General features: G+C 40.9%; 1 protein-coding gene across 2 annotated transcripts in view; it reads left to right on the top strand.

The window, feature by feature from the left end:
* The window catches only part of KBTBD12 (kelch repeat and BTB domain containing 12), a 93,145-nt gene extending 86,368 nt beyond the window's left edge, over positions 1-6,777 (top strand). The window contains exons 6-7 of one of the 2 annotated variants that reach the window (XM_081939504.1): positions 4,047-4,216; positions 4,776-6,777. In XM_081939504.1, the coding sequence (XP_081795630.1) occupies positions 4,047-4,216 (170 nt within the window). In that variant the 3' untranslated portion in view covers positions 4,776-6,777. Of the gene's footprint in view, positions 1-4,046 lie in introns of both variants that reach the window. The other variant, XM_081939503.1, reaches the window with a different exon arrangement.
* The last annotated feature ends 16,869 nt before the right edge of the window (positions 6,778-23,646 follow it).

The following is a 23,646-nucleotide window of genomic DNA, read 5'->3' as shown; positions in this document are numbered from 1 at the left end:
ATGCAATTCGAGACCTACTTAGCCAGTCAAGGAATTCGGCACGCCCTGGTCACGCCATTCCATCTGGCCTCCAACGGTCAGGCGGAAAGAATGGTGCGATCCGCAAAAGAAGCCCTCACTAGGATGGGCCCGGGTGATTGGCAGTCACAGGTTGACCATTACTTATTGATTCAACACATCATGCCTAGTGCCACTACGGGGAGGAGCCCCGCCGAGATGCTCATGGGTCGCCGGTTGAGGTCCCACCTAGACCGGCTACACCCAAAGTACTCTGCCACGTCACCCCCAGATTCCACAAGCAAAATCCGGAATTTTAGCATAGGGGATTCAGTATACGCCCACAACTATGCAGGGGGAACTCTATGGATTCCGGCAAGGGTAATAGGCATCACCGGACCTCGCTCGTATCTGTTAGAATTGGAGGACTGTAGGAATTGGAGGAGGCACATAGACCAACTCCGGGGTCGCCTAACCCACTCCAGCCTTAGGTCACCAAACAAAGAGCTTACACAAACGGATGGATTGCCAACACAGACGGAACAACCCTGCACACCTCTCACAGACAATTTCAGTCCAGCGGAACCCATGGTGGAACCCGAGGCCGGTGTAAGAACGGAGCACGCCCCGAACGAACGGACTCTACCGTCTCCCATCAGAACGGCGGAGCAAAAGGGACAATCCGATCAAGCACCCGAACAGGCTCAACCCGAACTATGCAGGTCCACCAGAACGAAGCAGAAACCCGCTTACCTACAGGATTTTGTAACGAACTGGAACACTCCATCCAAGAGGGGAGGGGTGTTAGATATTTGCATAAACTGCTGTAGTCTCCACTCAGGTCCGCCGTTTAGGCGGGAACAAGGGGCTAATCTGATTGGACGGGAGGTCTGCCAGCTCCCCATAAAAGGGGAGCTGCACGACCCCGTATTCAGCTGGATCGCATCTACTTGACTAATAAAGAGCTGTTGTCACAATCGTCTGGAGTCTGTCCTCTCGTTGCCCGAATCTAACAGCCCTCCACCCAATCACTAGCCAGCCTCCACTAAAACCATTTCCTTACAAGCTTTTGTCCTCTCTGAGCACTTTGTTTCTTGAAGTGCTTTCATATCTGTCATCTGTTTTTTTTACTACATCTTTTCAACAACACACAGGGAGAAAAATAGACTTCCCACTGGGGAAGAAGTTTTGCCTTTGTGCTAATCCACTTTTGCAACATTTTTGAAAAAGTTATCTTTACCATAAGATGCAGCACTCCTGCTTTTCCTCGTAGCAGTGGGTGGAAAATCATGAGAAATATTGAATTGGGCTGTTGTTTATTATTTGTAATTTTAAGTCAACATGGTTGCCCAGCAGCTGGCCAAAGTTCAGTTGTTGGGTCTACAAGACTGATTTAGTTAGGGCCCATCTCTCTCTTCTCTGAGACAGGCTATTACTTTCTGGATATTTCCCTATGGATAACTTTATTTTACATTAATTTAACTTGGTTAAGCTGGAAATGAGGAAAAGGGAAAATAAACCAGTTTAATAAAATTATCCCATTTCCTATTGTGATGCCCAAATTGGTGGATGTTTTTCACACTGGCTGGTGATCTGCTGAAGGGGGCGGGCAGCAAAACCAGATGGAAACCTAGGAGTAGTTAAAGAATCCATCCCTGCCATGAAAACCTCCTGTGTAATTTTGGACCAATTGTTTTATTTGTTTGTTGGTTTGTTTATTTATTTAATCAAGCATGTATAAGATAACATATATAAGTATAAACATGATTATGAATACAAGAAATGGATACAAATATGTGGGGATAGCAGGACAGGGACAGTAGGCACATTGGTGCGCTTATGCATATCCCTTACAGACCTCTTAGGAATGGGGTGAGGTCAACAGTAGACAGTTTAAGGTTAAGTTATGGGGATTTGGGGATGAAAAAACAGAGTCAGATAGTGCATTCCAGGCACTGATCACTCTTACTGAAGTCGTATTTTCTACAATCGAGTTTGGAGCGGTTTACCTTAAGTTGGTATCTATTGTGTGCTTGTGTATTGTTGTGGTTGAAGCTGAAGCAGTCAATGACAGGTAGGGCACTGTAGCAGATAATTTTGTGTACTATGCTTAGGTCAGACCGAAGGCGGCGTAGTTCTAAATTGTCTAAGCCCAAAATTTCAAACCTGGTGATATAGGTATTCTTTTGTGAGCAGAGGAGTAGAGGACTCTTCTCGTGAAATATCTCTGGACTCGCTCAATTGTATTAATGTCTAATATGCAGTGCGGGTTCCAGACAGATGAACTATATTCAAGAATAGGTCTAGCAAAGGTTTTATATGCCCTTTTTTGTAACACAATATTACCGGAGTAGAAGCTTAGCAAGATTAGGTTAACAGCTCTTAATGCCTTTTTGGCAATGCTGTTACAGTGAGCTCTGGCACTTAGATCATTAGAAATAGTACTCCCAGGTCCTTGACAGAGTGAGGGTCATTCACTGGATCATGTCCGCCCAGCTTGTATTTGGTGTTCTGATTTTTTTTTTTTTTGCCAATGTGTAAAGACAGAGCATTTGTTGTTTGAGATTTGGAGTTGCCAATTGTTTGATCATTCTGCCACATAGTCAAGGTCTCTTTGTAGGGCAGCAGCATTGTTGAATAGTTTTTCAGCCCAATCTGTCTGGCAAAGTTGTAATTCTGGGCAAAATGTGTACAAGGAATGCTATTACATTGTTTGAGTTCCTGGAGAAAAGACAGGATGTAAATCTAGCAAAGAAACACATTTAGGATGATTCAAGTACTGTGCTCCCAGATCGAGACAACTCCCCTTTTTGGCAGTGACTTAAAACACATGCACTACAGGAAGGATAGGGATTGGCCATCAGGATAACAAATACTATGAGCACATTATTTTGGGTTGCCAGATGAGTAGACAGTGGAAGGGAATGGCCTATGGAAGTCCTCCTTTTTAAAAAAACTTTATTTTGTTTATGCAAACTTCACATCTTTGAAACACATTACACTTCTTTTACATATTGTTGTGATTCTTTTATCTGTACATATAAGTCTTGTATAGCTGTAACTTATATATATATATATATATATATATATATATATATATATATATATATATATATATATATATATGCATTTATATTATTTCATACATCTTTTTTCTTCATTCTATATATAACAATCTATATATTCTATGTATAACAACCTTTATTACATTTGAATCATTTTGCATCCATTTCCTATTATTTATTTGCTACAGTCTATTTTGTATTTCTATCTTTTAATCATTTTCCGGTTTTGTAGTTGTTTTTTTAATTTTTTGGTCTTTCTTCCTTTCTTTTTTGCTTTCCTGCTTTCCTCCACCCCCTTTCCTCTAGCTAATTGTACAATAAATCCCATATGGAGTAATATTCAGATTCTTCTTTCTCTTTTATTTCTTTCATGAGCCTATCCATCTCTGCACATTCCAATATTTTTTATGACGTTTTCTTCTGATGGTGTGTAATTATTTTTCCAGTTTTGTGCGAATGTAATTCTCGCTGCCGTGATTATGTGTAGAATTAAGTATCTGATATTTTTTTCATAATTTCCTTTTATAATTCTTAACAGAAATAATTCTGGTTTTAGTTCAATTTGGTGTTGTGGTAATCTCCTCCAGCCAATCTTTTATTTTTTCCCAATATTTTTTCGCAGATGTGCACGTTCACCACATATGGCAGTATGTCCCTTTTTGTTGGTTGCATTTGGCCTATGGAAGTCCTCCTAATCAACACGAAATAGAATTTTTATTTTATATAAATTTTATACACAGCTGTATATTTTGGAAACCAGGAGTCATGCCTGCCTTGGATGATACCTTCTTCCAAGGAGAAATACTCCAGGGGAGGAATGGCACTAGGCTTCAACCATAGCCCTCTCTTTTTTTCTTCTAAGTACAGCACCAAATTATTTGTGAAATGTTGCTCACAGACAGAACTGAATTTCTGGACTCCTTTGCTGGCTTTGTATCTGAATCCACCTGATTTATACTCCTACCTTATTTTCTTTTATTTCAGCTCGGCATGAAGTTATCACCAAAGAGATCCTAGAGTTGGACACTTGGGAAAATCATTGGAATGTTGTTGCAACTAAAGCCCTCATGCATGACAGCTATGATGTCTGTCTTGTTGCTCAGCTGAACACAAGAGATCTCATCCCTCCTCCTTCTGATTTAATGGAACAATAGGTGTGCAATTTTAATGGAAAATAAGTAAGCTAGCTGAATGGAACAGAAGTATGTTGATATGTGACAATTTCAATGGTTAGAAAAGAGAATGCCATATAATGAATTTTTAAAAGATGACACACAGCTTGGCTTCAACATAGCAAATTCTTACTGCAGTAATTCAAAGATTATGCAATGTTTTTCTTTCCCACAACTTTTCATAATAATTTATTCTGTGTGCCGAACTGTTATTTTCTTCGATTTAAGAGTACAAACTCAACTTACCTTGCAAAATAGGAATGCTAAAAATGTTGCTTATGGCATTAAAAGTAAGAGAGAGCAATAGTAGGTATTCAAAAATAAAATAATTTAAATATTTTATTCTGTACTCACATAAATACTATGGAACTTATTTGTGGTTTTTTAATTGAAGGCAAAAGGGAAAGTAAAACATAGACTTAATCTCATTAAAAAGTCATATAGCTGATTGTGTATTGTTGGCAGATAAAAATATCTTCTTCTTTTTTCTCCCCCTCCTCCTCCTCTTCCTCTTCCTCCTTCTCCTTCTCCTGTTTTGTAGTCTTTTGCAGATTCAAATTAATCCAGATGTGAAATTAAATCTAGATCAGATATAGAAGGACTATCACCAGGTATTTTCCAGGAGTCCCTTGATGCTCTGGTCTGATTATCTCAAATCCCCAAAGCTTGGTTTTATTTGGGATCTTAGAATATACTTTAACAGGTTAAATGAAGCATTATAAAGGTCCACAGGGAGTCACCTGCATTGATTTATCTAACTCGGTGTTGTTTACTCTCAATTGGATAAAGTAATGGCTGCAACTGTCTACTGCTTAACAAAATAATCTTTTCCAAACCCACCTGGAGATGCCACAAAGTACATTTTCTACTTTGTGTGCTTCGCTGAGCTGCTAAATACGTTCAAACTGACAGATTTTCACCCGCCTTTCAAAATTGTGGTTTTTCTCCCAGATTTTAACAACTTTCCTCCAAAATTGATCTACTGCTCCTCTCTTGGCCCATGATATCTCTTATAATATAATATCATTGAGAAGAAATGCCGTTGCTATTTCTTTCATTTATTGGAAAATTTGAGTATTTGTGCCAAGGCAGAAAAAAAAAAAGAGAAAACGAGGAATTGTTGTGGCAGATGTAGAATCAACAGGGGCCATAGAAGAATAAAGAAAAGTGATGATGATGCGATTGGAGGAAAGGAAGTAGTGAAGAAAGCATATAAATGAAAAGGCCTAAAATGAATAATACAAATGTTTTGGAAAACTAAAAGTTTTTTTTTTAAAATACACTTTGGATGACTTATCAAAGTTATATTGAAATATCGAAGTTTGTTAAATATCAAACAGGCCAGTTTGCTCTATTAATTAAGGCACCGGGCTAGAAACCAAGAGATGGGGAATTCTAGACACAAAGTCTAGCTGAGTTGCCTTGGGACAGTCACTCACCTTACAGGTTTGCTGTGGGGAAAATAAGAGGAAGAAAAAGTATTGGGTATGTATTCCACCTTAAGTTATTTATAAAAATAATAAAGGGATTTAAAAAAATCTAGAAAGAACATAATAAAGGCTGCACAAGAGGCAGTTGAATTTTCTTGAAACAAATTCTAAGATTGAATCACTTTGCACATTTACTCACAGATTTTAAGAAGACTGGTTGTAATAAACCTTACTTTTTCTTCATGATCCCTAGACCTAGTATTTTTGGCATCATATATAATAAGCTGTATTTGTATGTATAAGTTTCCATACCAGAAAATCTACCATTTAACCTGTGTGGAAAGTTATCACCGAGCCCTCTCCACAGAAAAATGAAATATCTTAGGAAATATTGAAATGGCAGAATATTATATTTCCCTGGATGTGAAAAGGAAGAAACATGTTTAAAGAGATAATAGCTCCCTGCAGCTTCCATTAAGATGCCCAAGCCAGTCCCTTTACATAATAAAGAGTTCTCCCCTTCAGCTCCAGGGGGATGGGATTAAGGCATGATAATATTGGCCCTTTACCCAACTCACCACATGGCATCTGAGAACTCAACCAAACCTGGATTCAAAACGCAGCCTAGAGAGTTGCCCCTGCATGACCCCATGGGAGTCTGACAACCAATCAGAAGACAAGCTCAAGATCAAAGACCAGAGAGGGCATAAAACCAGGGACTCAGCATCCCAGCCCCCTTCTCTTTTTCTCCGCCAACATTGAAGCATATGATCACCTTTTCTGTTCAGGACTCAAGCCATGTGGTCCTGTCCACCATTAAACCATCTTTCCAAGCAGCCTCCATGTCTCCAGTGTCTTTTTCCCCACTTGGACCCGAACTCAGAAGGACATTTCTTTCAACACCTGTATTACAGAAAATGACGCTTCAGACAATAGCATAGAATCTTTGTTTTTGTGTCCTGAAAAGGCTCCCAGCATTGAGATGTATGAAATGTATACACTTCATTTGTTCTATTGAAGTATCCAGATGAATCAACAGCATTTGAGAATTTTCTCCCCCTCCTAGATAAATATTCTAGGTTTGATACCAGTAATTTATTGGTTTATCCAATCAAAGCTACAGAATTTTAATCTCCTTTTTGATGTACTGTATTTAAAATCAAATTTGTTCCATATGCAAGATGAATTTAGCAAATAAATAGATAAAAAAGGAAAAGTATTTTTATTTCTCCAAGAAGCATTCATTAAGCCCATGTATCGCTATCAGTGTTCTTTTCAGTTCTAAATAAAAACTGTTTACATAAGTTTTAAGTCACTAGGAAACATGAAACAATTCTCTGGTGTCTTTTGTACAGACCTGTGCAAAACACACACACACACACACACACACATCTTGCTACATTATCCCCGATTGTTTTGCTCTCCCCATGTTTTTTTCACTGTTCCCCCATTAACTACCTTCCCAAGTCAGGGAGAAAGAGGGAGTGTCTTCCATTAGTGGAAAGGTTTGTTTCCATGGTACCCTGGTAATAGCAATCTTCTTTCCAAATTTAACTATGGGCTCTAATGAGTGATCAAGGCAGCAGCTCACCTCAGCCATTTATGTGGCCAACTCACGCCCACTAGTAGGGAACAAAGGAGGTGGAAAACTGATCTGCTAGATCTGCTTTGGACAGGGAGAACCCAACAAGGTTGAAATAGGGGCTCCGAGGATGATGTTTTTGCTCCAGAATAATTTCATCTATTTCTTTCTTTCACGAGTCATCTGTATGTTTGGAAATAATCAGATATTTAGAAACAACATATGTTTCCAATGCTGTCGCCTCAAAGAAATATATTAAAATGTATCTGGTGCAGCAAAAAACTACAGTCCTTGTATTATACAGTAATGCAACTAGTCATATTGTAGAATTCTTCTTCTTCTTCTTCTTCTTCTTCTTCTTCTTCTTCTTCTTCTTCTTCCTCTTCCTCTTCCTCTTCCTCTTCTTTCTCCTACTCCTGCTCCTGGTCCTCCAATTAAAGCTTTAACCTTCTAATATAGCAGATCTATCTTGGTGCCTCTTCTAGGATGTGGCTATCTTGAACCTCTTCCCCATTAAGCTTGGGACAGCACAGTCTCTTATTCTAGGCCTCTCTCTGGGGAAGCTCTGTGTGACCAAAATTTCCCCCCACTCCTCCTCCAGTGCCCCTTCCATCATAATACTTTCTCATGAATCTTTGCAATCTGAGCGTAATTTTCATGAGTCTATAATTAACATGGCTTAGTATATGTTTCTTAATTTTTCTTGTGTATTCTAGCTCTCTCTCGACCTCCAAGTTGTCATCATTGAACAACTGCCAAGCACGTTTGTGGAATCTGGCTTTCTATTATGAAATGATGCATATGATCTTCTGTATCTCCTGGAACAATTTCCCATTTTGAGAGAGAGAAAGGGAGAAGATTTGCAACACAACTGAAGATTTCCATTGTTATGTATAATTCTTGAGTTATGACATTGAGGAAGATTTAGTGGTTTACTGCAACCCCTACCCCAACAATTCAATGGAGGAAAAGTTTATGTTTGGCAAACGAGGGGGGACGGTTTCCATAGAACTGTCTGTTTCATGATCTCAAGTCATCTTTCTCTGCAACATTCTATTTTTCCTGCAATTTCTTTTGCGAAACAAACAGCAAAACAGTACCCCAGTTCTTGGAGAACCATACAAACAACAGAATATTTAACTCTGTACAAAATAGGAAAGTTTAAAACAATTTTTCTCTTGGGGGAAAAAAACCTAATTATTAGAGTGAAAAAATTTCAAAGTTCTCAAATGCAGTATTTCATATCTCTGGCTGAAATCACGTACATTGGTCTGACATGTCTCATTTGTGGAGTGCAGTAGAGATCATTTCCAAGGATCTAGTGGCACAAAAACACCTTCCATTTAACCTTTGCCCTAGTGGAATTGGTGCCAGTGATTATTTCCCCACTAGCAATTTACAGCACTTTCTACAGTCATTCAACTATTTTTTGCCAAAAATAATAGTAATGAGGTTAGATTGTCTATTATTTGCTCAGTGATTGGTGATGTTACGGAGTTGCTTTAAGTTACAAGAAACAGCTAGTGAAAACTATCTTGTGCACAGGGTGGAGACAGACTTTATCACAACTTTGTCTTCAAATGCAATGCTATTTTTTCTTCAGAAACACATAAGACATTCTCAGACACATGTTGTTGTCAATTTCTTTCCCCATTTGAACTAGCAGTTTCATCAGCATTTTTGAATTAAACTAGGATTTATAGAAATTAGTGTGAAAAACCTATATTTCATTGATAAGAGTGCCAATTAATTTGGTCTGAATTCTTGTTGTTACAGACATGTTAACGTAACCTATATCTGACTAATAACCAAAGTTTTAAAAATAATGAAACCAATATGTTGTTACAAAAAAATGAATCAAGCTGAAACAAAATAAAACAAAGCCTTAGGACTCCAAAATTCCTTGAGATGGTACACACTACGGTTAGCTCACTCACTCTAGCTGTGCATTATGGGAGTTGGACCTGCACATCTGGAGATATAAGTTTAAGAAAGTCTGGGCTAGCTCAGCTATATGGAAAGGAAAAATAACATGTATATTCTGATTATGTTACTAGCCAATGTGGTTTGTTTGTTTGCTTTGCATGCCAACAAACTGGCCTGAACTTGTGATTGTATTGCACAAATCATTCTGATAGCAAGGCTGGCCATCTTTTTAAATAATTTTATAAAAATACGTAATCCATGTCTCTTACACAGAGGTGTATAAGCTTAGGTTTCTGATCAGATGTCTGGGAATGTGCTTCTGAACAAATCTCCTTCAAATTGTTGTCTGCATCTACTAGAATTCCTGGTCAATTTGGTGAATCTGGAGGGAATGAAATTGAGAAGAGCTGTCTTAAGGCATTTCCTAACTAATTTTTTTATTAAAGTTTATATGTTGTTCCAAGGTAAGAGGCCTCTGAATGACTTATATTCCCCCCTATAGCAGAAATAAGATTTAAAAGCAATAATTTTTTTTTAAATTAAAAAGATTTAACCTAAAAAGCAATCTAAACCACAACCCTAGCACTGAGGAATCACCATACATCACACAAAGAATAAGCCAGGAGGATTTGCCTCTCAAGGTTTCTGCTCTTGATACACTCTGTAATAATTATGATTTGATGGCTTTCAAAAACACCAACAGGATGTAGGCTAATTTAATTTCAGAGGAAATGCTGTTTGAAAAAAGTGGAGCCATATCTGAAAAGGCTCATGACCGTGATCTCTGAAGCTGATATATTCTTGAGAGAAAGTCCAGAGATAGCCATCCATCCAGATCTTACCAAATCTTACCCAATCTTACCCTTCCATGTATCACGAAGAAGTGTTAAGAGCCTTAAGTTAAATCCTTCTATGGAAAATGCTTAGGTTATTGTTTTTTTTTATTCAAGGCCACAAAGGGGTATTTTGAATAGTGTAGAAAGTTAGCACCCACCTCTCCTAGAAGAATGAAATATTTTAGAAAATATTAAAAAGGCAGAATATTATATTTCCCCTAAAAGAGAAATAGAAATCTTAAGGGAGACAGAAACTCAGAGTTTCAGCTGCCTGCACCCACAGATATGTGGTGCCCATTAAGAAGGACTGGGCCAGCCTATCTACAAGACAAAAGACCTTCAGCACCAGCGTGATGGGATTAAGACGTGCCCCTCCAGGACATAATAGGACTATCTATCAGCAGAGCTCACTGCCTTGCAAAATCACCTGGGGACATTGCATCACCCTCCAGGCTTCAACCAAACTTGATTCAGACAAACATGACCCCACATGGCCCCATGGGAGTCTGACTGTAGCCAATAGAATACATTTCTTGCACAGGAACAGGAAGAGGAAGCTGAAGAGCAAGGTCCAAGAGAGGGTATAAATCAGAGGTGGTATTCAGCCAGTTTGGACTGGTTCTAATGAACCAGGAGCGGAAATTTTGAATAGTTCGGAGAACCAGAAAATACCACCTCTGGTTGGCCCAGCCCTCCCGCCCCCGCCGTTCTCTGTCCTATGTTCCCTTGGTTTATCACTCAGCTGATTCACATGGCAGAGTGGATTGCCTCGCCTCAGCTGAGCTAAACAACAGCTCAGCTCACCAGCGCTGACACCGAGGGTGGTTTTTGAGTGCTGTGCACACGTGCAAAGCATGCTCTCACAGAACCAGGAGGCAAAAAATTGGAATCCCACCGCTGGTATAAATAATTCTCACTCTCCACTCCATGTACTCAGCTGCACCAAGACCATGCGTTTGATGGTTCTGCTTCATTAAACCATCTTTCCAATCAGCCTCCATGTTCCCAGTGTCTTCTCCCTGCTCGGAACTGAACAAAATGGATATTTCTTTCAATAATAGGAAGAAAAATAAATTTCTAAAGGTTACCTAAAGAACCATCTCATCCCAATGATATTAGCCCATCCCATTGCTCTGGCAGAAAGAACATGGTCTGGATCCTATCAGCCAAGAAATTGTAGCTGGTGGCCTCCAGGAAAAGAGCCTTTGTTGCCATGGTTCCTGTGTTTGGACTATTATCACCCTTGAAGTGAGATACATCCCACCTTCTTGGCATTCTGAAAGAGCCTGAAAACCTCGCTTTGATGTCACCAAAAGGGACATCATCAGGGTGGGATCCTACCGGTTTAATAACCGGTTCGCACTCTGCCATGCAACTTAGCTGAGAAGATAAAGGTAGGTAAAGCGCAAGGCCGGGCAGGTGGGCCCATTGCTAGTCTTCGGAGGTACCAGTTTGCCCAAACCGGTCCAAACCAGTAGAATCCCATCCCTGGGCATCATATTTTGGAGATAGCTAATAGATTACTAGAAGGCCCCACTTCTACCAGTTTACGCATTAGTTCTTTTTCACTGTTTTAATATTAATTTTAATGTTTTAACTTTTAATGTCTGATGCTGTAATGTTTTAATTCTGTAATTGTTTTACCCTATTATTTATGGTATTGTAAACCACCAGATTTGCTTGGTAGAGAGATGGGTGACAGTCACATTTAATAAATAAGCAGCAAGTCTCCCACTGCAGGTATAATGCTAAGTATCTATGTAAAAAGAGAAAAAAGCTAAAAGTTCCATGTACTGGCATGAGGTTTACATATAATTTAAACCAGGATTTTTGCCTTATGATTTATTGAAAAACACATAGTGGCTTGCTTCTTACACCATAAGAAGTGAGTTTGCACACTCAGGTATAATAGGCTTTGCTCACACTAGAACGAGACACAGTTAAAACCCCAGTGGGCCAGAACCCTGAAGACATTTCTTTTCTCTTGCATCTCTGAAGCTTCCCAGCAGGTTTTAAGTAGGTGTGTGATTGTTTTCAATGCTTTTCAAATGGATGCCATTCATTTACCGGGGTACTCAGCTGGAGCTGAATGGCTAACATTTTATCATCATTCTAAACCTGGAAATAGAAAAAGTGTTTATAACATTTCCTAGCAAATATATGTATTGTGTCTTTCGGTTTATCTCCTTTGCTTCCATTGGCTCGTGTTTTTTTAACTGGTTTCCACTTCATGGTCTGAGAGTCTATGAATACATAACTTCTAAGTTACAAAAATAGTGTTTGTGTACTATGATATATAATGGTGACCCAATAAATACCGAAACCTTTCATTCAGAAGAGATATATTATTATTTTTCTTCTTCTATATTATATTTTTATGTCTAGATTCAGGCAGACCTCTCTAAGCTGTTCTGTGCATCCCTCATAACAGATTACTGACTTCTAAATCCTATCATCCCCAAATAACATAACTAAATTAGGATATAATCCATATAGCTCTATGGATATAAAAATATACATATACTTAATTCCTTATTAGAATTTATTGCTTGGTTGGCTTGCACACAGATCTATGTAAGATTGCTATTATCTATTCAACTGTATTACACAAAGCCTTGAGGAAGTCTAGTGAGGGATGAACAGATACATTGCTAAAGACAATCCTTATATTTTGTGGTTAGATGTGTGGCAAACACATTTAATAAATAAATAAAAATAAAAAGTTCAACTGAATTTCCTTCCCAACGTGCTCTCTTGCAGCATCCACCAGCTTCATCCAAGCTAAAAAAGAAGAAAAAATATGATGCCTTTTGATGATTATGTCCAGTTTGGAGACTTGATTTTTAAGAAAAAAATGTAGACCAATTGAGATGGTTTAGATGAGGACAGAAAAGTAGGGGAATGGTTCCTATAATTTGGAGAAGACAATACCACATTGGGACTACACACAGGTACACCTCAACTTACAACCAAAATTGAACCCAAATTTTTTGTTGGTAAGTGAAACATTTGTTAAGTGAGTTTTGCCTCATTTTACAACTTTCTGAGCCACAGTTAAGTGAATCCCTGAAGTTGTTAAGTTAGTGACACACTTATTAAGTGAATCTGGCTTCCCCATTGACTTTGCTTGTCAGAAGTTCGCAACAGGGGATCACATGACCCCCAGATATTGCAATAATCATAAATAGGATTCAGTTGCCAAGCATCCGAATTTTGATCATGTGACTATGGGCATTCTGCAATGGTCGTAAGTGTGAAAAACGATCATAAGTTACTTTTTCCAGTGCTGTTGTAACTTTGAATGGTCACTAAGGGAACTTTTGTAAATCAACGACTACCTGTAGGACTCTTATGAGATTTGGATTGCCATTACACCAAAAATTTGTCCTATTACTGTACTATAGAGAACAAGATGATACTTAGTGGTTTAAACAAGAGGATATAGATTTCAGTTGATCCTTGAGGAAAAAAACTACTTGACAGTGTTGGAAGAAATGTCCTTCCGGGTTCAGTTCCAAGTGGGGGAAAAGACACTGGATTCATGGAGGCTGATTGGAAAGATGGTTTTAATAGTGGACAGGATCACATGCCTTGAAGATGTTGGGTGAAGAAGACAAAAAAAAAGGGCAGAGATGCTGAGATTTTTATAACCTCTCTGGGATTTTGAATTGAGCTTGTATTCTGATTGGTTGTCAGGCTCCCATGGGGCCATGCAGGGGCAACTCTGTAGGCTGTCCTGAGTCCCAAGCTTGGTTGAGCCTTGCTGGATGATGTAATTGTTGTGTACCGAGGCCGTCCACCAGCAGGTGGCGCTGTCCCGGTCTTCCCTGATTGGCCCTGCCATTCGCCGGGAGAATTCCAGTTATTCCATTGGTTCCCCGTCTGACAGCTATCCTTATAAATAGCTGTCAGCCGGGGTTTTTGTTGCTCTGTTCTGTCAAGTTACTGTTGCTAATAAAAGGTTAATCGTTCAGCAGCCTCCTCGTATTTCATTACCTCAGACCATAAAAGTAATCTCCCCAGGTGCCATGTGGTGAGATGTGTAGAGGGCTAATCCTATCATGTCTTGAGGGCCATGTCTTAATCCCATCACCCTGGAGCTGAAGGGGAGGGCAGGGAGCTGCAGGAGCTGCTTTGTCTTTAAGACATGTTTCTCCTTTTCTCATCTAGGGAAACCTAATATTCTGCCTTTTTAATATTTCCTAGAATATTTCATTCTTCTAGGAGAGGGGTGGCTGCTAACTTCCTACAACAGTAACAATAATTTGACAATGCAGACGATTCCTAACATTACTAAGTGATGATACTCCCTTGCTTTCATTCTTCAAGCAGAAGGACAATCTACAGTTGATCCAACCTCCCTGTGGCAATCCAGTATCCAGCAGGGTTTGCTCTACATACACTTCAAGGTCCCTTGACTTTTAAGATCCAATAACAATTTATAGGTTCAGGAACCAATTCTTTGTAATAGACAGAAACCAAAAAGTGGTCTGTAGAAATGTAGCAGGCACAGATGGTTAGGAGATACCTGGGCTGAATGTAGCCTACGTGCTACATCAGCTTTGATTAAGAAAGCAGATGGGGAAAGTCTCCTGGAAATTCTCCGAGAAATGCATACTTGTAAACTTCCTAATCTACCCGCTGCTGGGACTCAGACATTTGTGCAAAGAGCCCTCGGGAGGCGGTGTGAGGTTTTAAAACATCTACCGCCTCTTGTTCATTGAAGCACCACGGGGGAATTTTTCCATCCTCTCTTTGCCCCAGTTTAAGTAGAAGTTTTGGTTGCTAAATGTGGGCTGTGCAGTCTGAGGAACTGCAAAAGGCAGACATTTCTGGGGTTTACAAGCTCCAGCCTTACTCACAAAGACTGTACCGTTAAAAAAAATCTTTTAATAAAAACAAAAGCGAATAGCCTCATCTATTTTCTGGCACCTTACAGGAATAAATAGAAAAGGGGGATTACCCAGCAAGGCTTATTTGATCTTAATTAGGAAATCCTTTTTTTTTTTTTTTTGGTTTCCTTTCTTGAAAAGGAATTGGGAACATATGTGAGCCTAACTTGCAGCAAGAAAAAGAAGAGGAGGAGGAAGGAAGGAAGCTAGGAGGTCGGCTGGTTCATTCCTAATCAGCAGGTGGGGAACGCAATGCCCCCCTGTTATCCCCTGTTGATGAGGTCCCCGTGGCTACCTTTGAGGGGGGGCAGGAAGAGAGAAGCCAGAACTGGCAAACTTCTTCTGTGATAATTCTTAAACAGCATAAGTCTGCATCTTAAGCCTACCTCTTTTTGTCTACTTATAGCACTTCTGCCCCTTGCTTCTTTCACCAACCCGCTTCACTCAGTGTCTCCTGGGCACATTCTGTTCAGGTCCAGATCTCCGCCAGACATTGTTTTTCCAGTTCTTTCTTTTGAAACTGATCTGACTTCCTGGTCCTTCCCCAGGCTGCTTTTCCTCTGACTAATAATAGTCCGCCCTCTCTTGGATTTCATGTTTCCACATAGCTCCCATGCATTTTAATATCTCCTTTCTGATTCTCCTTATCTGCTGTTGCTGCTCTTTTTCTCAGCCTAGCTATTCCCGGAGCTTCCTTTTTCTTGCCTCCCAAATGTTGATTCCCATTTTATCCTCCAGTCCCCTGACAAGAGCCATTGGATTGCAGCAGGATACAAATTCAGGGAATAAATAAGCGAGAGAGCGAGCACACAAACAAATAGACAAATGGTTCCAAAACCATTTTCTTTTCCATTTTTCCCACACAGCATTGATGCCAAAGATTTAAACTTGGTAGGAAAGAGGGTGTTCTGTTTGCTTATTGAATTGCAGCTGCAATTTGTATGATAGAACACTTCCCTTCCTATCTATGCTTTTATTGCTAATCAATTTTAATAATATTTTTTTATATTTTTACTGTTTCTATATCAATGATTTCCTTTTAATTTAGTTAACTCCTAGAGTATTCATGCAAATACACACCTGAAAAGTAGAGACTCCTTTTTGGGTTAGAAATCATATATGTGTGATTTCTATATTTGATACATATACACCCTTATATTCCCACACGGCATCAATCCACACACTTTAGCACTAGAATTCTGATTTTTAAACATGAAAATGGAACTTCTCAAGTAGCTGGTTTTAAAATTCACAGTATCTTTCTCTGTATGTACTCCCACCAAATAATGGCAGATTATTAGATAGTTGGGATATTTGTAAATTCAAGGCTGCTGGATGTCTGTGAATATTCAAGGCCTAATCGTGGCACAAAGCTGCATCAGTGTACCTGTGAATGCTAACAGTTTAATGGTTTGAGAGTATTAAGTAGGGCTCAGGTGGAGTTCAGCCAGGGGTGAAATTCAGCAGGTTCTGACAGGTTCTGGAGAGCTGGTAGAGGAAATGTGAGTAGTTCGGAGAACTGGCAAATACCACCTCTGGCTATCCCAAGAGTGGGGAGGGAATGGGGATTTTGCAGTATCCTTCCCGTGCCACGCCTACCAAGTCACTCCGACAGAACTGGTAATAATACTTTATTTACAGTCACAGACCAAAACACGACCACTACAAAAGAGACACAGCAGCCAGTCACCAAAAGCCCAACTAGGGGAGGTTACAGCTCTCTCCTCTAATGGTCACAGCTCTCAAGAAAAACCTTGAAACCTGAGAGGTGATGTACGAGGAGACATCCCCAAGGCAATGCACAAACAAATCACAGCCATCAGGTCCAGAAGGGATGATTTCAGGAAGAGACAGTAACCTAGATCTGTCCGCGCTATACATAGGGCAAAATAGAAGGACATGCTCCGCTGTCTCAACCTTGGCTCTGTCACAAGGGCACAGCCGCTCATTAATCGGGTACCTCTTGTAACGACCATCCAGAAGTGCTGAGGGCAAGACATTGAAGCGAGCTAGGGAAAAAGCTCTTCTATACTTGGGAATGGTTAGGGTATAAAAATAGGAAGCCATCCTCAATCCATAGTTATTAACTTGGTTGAGAGTCAGGGGGGAGCAAGTTTTATTGGCTCTGGCTCGTAGATATTGTAAATCGATGTCCACAAGCCGTTGGACTATCCTAAATTGGGCATCCTTGAGGTCGTAGTTTCCCAAGGCATCCTCCGTGAAACCTAGCAGATGAAGTTTCTTCAGCAGCTCTTTCTCCCAGCGAGAAATATGGGAGTCCATGAACACCAGGGAGAGGTAGCTGCCAGAAACTGCCAGAAAGAGCACCCGAAACCACCATTTAAAGGTGTTTATCCAGACCATACATTCCACCGATCGAATGCCCAGTTCCAGGTATATCGGAGCAAAACCAACACAAGGGGGAAGACCCAGAAGTTTTCTAAGGAAAGCAGCCTGGGTTAGAACCAGTAATAAAACATGGACCTTTTACCACTACTGAGGTGAACTACGCTCCATTCATCCTTGATTCAGAAGAAAGCTACATTATACCAACAGGCAATTTACTGCCCCACCCCCCTTTGTTGATCTCTCTCTCCTGCCTCAGTTGCCTCTGGGTGAAGTCCCTGCTGTCATCTGACTTTCCTTCAAACTAATGGGTGACAAAGGCCAACTAATGACCTTCTGTCTGCTTTGGATGGTGTCAGAATGACTACAGATAGTTCTCGATTACAACCATTAATTTAGCAACCATTCAAAGTTACAATGAACACTGAAAAAAGTGATTTACAACCATTGGACCATCCCCCCCCCAGTCATGTGATCAGAACTTGGGCACTTGGCAACTGGCATGTACTTACAACAGTTACAGTGTCCCAGGGTCATGTGGTCACCATCTGTGACCTTTCTCAGCTGACTTCTAACAAAACCTATGGGGGAAAACTGCTTAACAATCATGTGATTCACTTAACAACTGCAGCAGTTTACTTAACTACCATGGCCAAAAAAAAAAAGATTGTAAAATGAGCTGTGTTTAACAAGTGCTTTGCTTAACAATGGAAATTCTTGTCCTAACTGTGGTTGTAAGTCAAGGACTATCTGGTACTTGAACATGAGTTCAACGAAGGACGACGTATGGCCATCTCTCACTCAGAAGCCGGGAGCAAGATGAAGCTGATGTCCTCTATAAGCACAGCAAGAGGAGGGAAAGAGATGCTGTCCTCATGCACCTGTGCTGTTTTGGTGCAAGTAAGGGAAGACTGGTTGTCTTATATTAAATCAAAACCTCTATAGCTCAGTGTCTCCCCTTCATAGGAAAAAGAAAGATAAAAAGAAACAGTGGCTTATCATTTAAAATTACTTGAGAAGAGAAACAAATTAGAAACTAAGCATATTAGTAAATAGCATGAAAATTATTTATTATAATGTCCGATCATTGTCTTCTCCCAGGTAAAGTATCTGGCCCAAATGGTAATACCCCTTTCTTACTAAACGGTTGAGAACTCAACTGCCAATAAAATAAATGAAGCAGGTCCTACATAAAACAATGGCTGTGCTATTTAACTTTAATGTTCAGGGACCTTGTGGCTCGCTTGAACCATAAATCAGACACATGCCTAAAATATGGCTGCTTGCTTTGCCTTTCTATATCTTTTGTAAATACAGTCATAAGATTAAGATATATCTTTTCAATGAGAAAAAAAAGGCAAATGAATTGAGAAGCAATCAGAGGGGACTGATTAATATAATGCATACTGTATGTAAAACAGCATAGACCTAAAATATCAGGTCCTTGTAAGCAGAGGCGCTAACAGATTTGATGCTACATTCAACCATTCTATCAAAGGATGGTGGGACCTCTTTCATTAAGAGAATCTCAGATACGAGACCTCTTTCATTAAGAGAGTCCTTTCCAATTTATTTCTGTCACTTTATGGTTCCGTGGAAGATAGTCTGATACTAGGCAGGCAGAACAGATTTTCAATTAAACCTGATGGGTTTAGAAAATTTATATGACAGCCCAACTCACTCAGGATGACTCCAGATGGCTTACAGAAGTAAACATCAAATGCAAAACCCCAAGAAGCTCTCATCTCCCCTACCCCAGGGTGACAACAATCAAATAAACAACTTGTGGGCTTCATATCACGGGACTGCTGGCAAAACTAGGGGCCATTCAAAAGTCGGGGGCAATATTATTTCTGTGGAGATGATGTGCCAAAGGGAAGGAGCCACTGTGAAGAAGGTCCTTCTTTTTGGTCCCAATAGATGCATAACATACCTTGCCTCCTCACTCTGGTGGATGAGGTAGCTATAACAGAGAAAGAGATGGTCCTTCAGATAACCTGGCCCCAGGTCATGTAGGGCTATAAAGGTGACAAGCAGCCCCTTGAATTGGACCTGGAAGCAAATCAGCAACTAATTCAGTTTCCAGAAGAGATGTGACCAATTTGCAAATCTAGACTTGCACAAATGGTGTGGGCTGCCACATTTTGAACGAAGTGAAGCTTCCAGATACTTTTCAAGGGCAGTCCCATGTAGATCACATTCCAGTACTCAAAAATTTCCCCAATCATGTATTCTTCAGACTAATAATCTCCTGTCATCTCCTGGAAACAGGATCAAAGCACGACTGGAAGTAAAAGTTCATATGTTGGAAGTCATTCATTCTAGGAAGGCTTTGATAAAGTTTGAATTTGCTAAGTAGAACATTTAATCAGCAGAATCAACCAGATTGGTTCTGAACACTTGACCCTGGGGAAAATATTCATTGCACTTTTGGGTCATTTAAACCTGAAGGCAGCAAATTAAAATTCAGATGCTGTTGAATATTTTGTGTAGTAAGAGTGACAAGATTCTGCTTTCTGCTACTGCCCACAGAACTGGACTAGAAGCAGGAAGGAACAACTGGGTCAAAGACTTATATGGGATCCTTTGGAGTGTAGGAAGGATCTCTCCTAGAAGAATGAAATATCCTAGAGAGTTGCCCATTCATGGTCCCATGGGAGTCTGACAACCAATCAGAATACATTTCTTTCATAGGGACAAAAAACAGACAGGTGGGGCCGAACAGAGAGCCTAAAGCCAGGAAGTTTCAGCATCTTGCTCTCTTTTTTCTGTTTCACCCAACATCTGGAAGCATGTGATCACCTTTTTCCCCTGGACCTCAAGCCATGTAGTCCTGTTCACCATTAAACTATCTTTCCAAGCAACCGCTATGTTTCCAGTGTCTTTTCCCCCCACTTGGAACTGAACCCAGAAGCACATTTCTTCTAACAGGAGAAAGAAAAAGTAGCTTTAATTTCAGGGGGGGGGGGGCTTTTAAGTCTGGAGATCTGTGCCTTTTCCGCAGCAGCTTTACATAGTCACTTTGAGAGCTTCAACTGTCAGTCAAGGAAGGTATCCACTGTTCCTGATTTGTGTGAAATTCAGTTGGTAAAGTCAATATAAATCTAAAGCTGGATTTAAAATAAAGCACCAAGTTGGTTCTTATCATACGCCTCTGTCAACAGAATACTCTACTATCCAAGATAAACAATAAAAACCACAATCCTTGTAGAAGAAAAATATAATGCTTGTTAAGTGATTTTAAATGCTGCCTGTGGAATCATAATTAGTTGTCAGCGGAGGATGAATGGAAATCAGTGCTGGGATCGTTGGTGTTTCTTGCCTTCCATTGTAAGGATGGCCAAAGGCAACTTGTGGGGAAGGAATTCAGCTGGGGAATCCTTCCCCCCCCACCCAGCCCCTACTTCAGTCAAAATTACAGCCAACAGCGGCGGCTTTAAATCTATGAAATGAAATTGCAAAACAGAATTCCATCTTTCTCACTTGCAATTCCCTGAAATGCTCTCAATTCTGTTGTTAATAAAATAGTTCCTCGGCATTCTAACCAGTAAGGAAGCTTCTACAATATCTCAAATGTTCTGAAATGTTTACCAATATGTGAGTGTATTCTTGTGGCTGAGCAAAAAATCTTCAATTCCTGGTTGCTAATTCCTGCAGAAACAAAAGGGATTTAGAGCATTTGTTCAAGTAAATGTGTAAACTCATCTGTCAGCTGATCTGTTTCACAATCTGAGTTCTAAATCTCCACAGCCAGTCAAATAAAGAGGCAGTCACTCTTTATCAGGATAGACTATTGCGGGTTTTTTTCTTTTTAATTGATAGACTAATGTAATTTTCAGATCCTAGCCTAGACAGAAATCTTTAAACTACAGACTGGAGCCAATTCCACTTGAAATTTAAATAGAATTTTCCATTAGCTGCTTTGCAAATAGGAGGACATCAAAGAAAAAGAATTTGCTGTATCACTTAAATACATGAGGTCCTTCCCATATACTGGTAGGACTTTGTTGATGATTATGCTCATGATTAGATGCCATCAAGTTATTATCAACTCTTAGTGATCACATATGACTTTGTTACTCTACAAGGAAATACCCAGCCCACAGTACTATACAGCCAAGATTGACATGAACTTTTTTCAATCTTGATTTAGAGATTAAGCAACAATTTAGCAAGCACATGAAATCATCACCCATGATTTATAACCACAGTAGCTGATTTCATCCTACATACTAAGCCAAAACAAAGCAGAATTACAAATTGTTACATAAGCCACAATGGAATAACCGGGGGAGGTGGGGCTTGGGAGGGCAATGAATGGTATTCAACTGACATATTTTTGTCATTGTTTGAGAGCCAGTTTGAGAGCCAGTTTGCTCTAATGTTTGATACACCAAGCTAGAAACCAGGAGTCCATGGAGTTCTATTCTTCTACTCTGAATGCCAGCTGGGTGACTTTGGGTTAGTCATTCTCTCTCAGCCCAACCTACCTCACAGGGTTGTTTTTGTGGCAAAAATAGTATTAGATAACTTTGTAACTTTTGTATGATTTATAAAACCAATAAAGGTAGGGAAAGGAAGAAAGGAAGGAAGGAAGAAGGAAGGTAGGAGGAAGGAAGGAAGAAAGAAAAGAAAGAAAGAAAGAAAGAAAGAAAGAAAGAAAGAAAGAAAGAAAGAAAGAAAGAAAACACATTGTGATATAGAGGCGGGTTCCTACTGGTTCAGCACGGTTTGGCTGAGTAGGTAGTAACTTGGCCGGCCACGCCCCTGGAACGGTTCCATCCGCAGCGCTCTAGGAGCCGCCATCTTGTTTTTTGCTTCTGTGCATGTGCAGAAGCAATTTTTTTACTACTGCATATGCATGACCAAAGTGTGCGTGCGCCCGAAGCACATCCCTGAGCAAACCAGCAGTAGAAGAAGCCGGAACCCACCCCTGGATGTGGCATTGGCATAATTTGTACCAATGCCCTATGCTTTATATTAATTTGCTTAAGACATATTACTACATGAGGAGGAAGGTGCCTCCACTGAATGGTATAAAGGGAAATATCTTGATTGAAAAACCATTGCTAGAGGTAGGAAAGATATAAACAGTCTTTCCTTGGTAACATAGCTTATTACTTAGTTATTTATGTATAAGTATAATCTTTAATGACGGGTTCGTTAACCCAGAGAGGTGGAGGAAGCGCAGACTTAGGGGGTTTTTAACAAAATGTTTTTATCCGTTTTAGGGGGCTCCAGGGTGGGTGGGAGGGTTAATCAGGCCAGGAGGGGGACCAGTGCCAGGCGAACAGGTGAGGTCAGGAGGGGAGTGAGCGGAGTGGGGGGGGAGGGAGAATGATATTCCAATAGAGGGTTGTTTTATTCCAACGGTCGTGGGGAGGGGTGGGTGCGAGGATGGAAGAAAATCTCGTAGTCGGTTGGGAGACCGTGGCTGTTGGTCACGCCTGGTCGCTTGTACCAACCCCCGCAGTCTAGGTGGCCAGGACCTACAGAGCCAGGGCCTGAGGCTGATGCTTTGCAATGCAAGGTCCGTTGTTAACAAGGCCCCCCTCATTAATGAGTTGATCTCGGAGGGGGAGCTGGACCTTGCAGGGATAACGGAGACCTGGTTGGGCCACAAGGGTGGTTTACCCCTCATGGAAATGTGCCCACCGGGCTACCGTGCATTCCATCAGCCGCGGGCCCTGGGTAAGGGTGGTGGGGTGGCGGTAATCATACGGGAGAGTCTGGAACCGAGGGAGTTCACTGTGCCACAGATATCTGGGTGTAAGTCCCTTGGCGTGAAATGGGGCCCAGGGAGGCAGTTGGGCTTGCTGATTGTATACTTGGCTCCTCGCTATGCATCAGCGGCCCTGCCTGAGCTCCTCGAGCTGATCGCAGAGACGGCGGTTGAGACCCCCAGACTTCTGGTTATGGGGGATTTCAACCTGCCGTCGACGGGTGAAGCTTCCGAGGTGGCTCGGGAGCTCATGGCTTCCATGACAGCCATGGACCTGACCCAACTAATTCAGGGCCCCACACACGAGGGTGGCCACACGCTGGACCTTGTTTTTGTCTCTGGACAGTGGACGAGTGATCTGGGAATAGGGGATTTGGTTATTACACCCCTGTCATGGTCAGATCACTCATCTCTCCGGCTCAACTTCCCTGGCGCTACCCCCCGCCGCAGGGAGGCGGAACCAGATCGGCCCAAATGGTTCCGCCCCAGGCGCCTGATGGAACCGGATAGGTTCCAGATGGAGCTTGGGCCACTTCCTGTAGCCCTGACCCGCTCCCGGACGGAGGACCTAGTGGCCGCATGGAATAGTGCGGCTGCCGGGGCCTTGGACCGGGTTGCGCCTTTGTGGCCTCTCCTGCGGCAACGAACCACCCTGGCTCCTTGGTTTACCAAGGAGCT

Source organism: Natrix helvetica (genome assembly GCF_964273705.1).
Source record: "Natrix helvetica genome assembly, chromosome: 1".
In the NCBI taxonomy this organism is placed as follows: domain Eukaryota; kingdom Metazoa; phylum Chordata; class Lepidosauria; order Squamata; family Natricidae; genus Natrix; species Natrix helvetica.
Note: the sequence above shows the minus strand (reverse complement) of the source record. Positions and strands in the feature narration are given on the sequence as shown.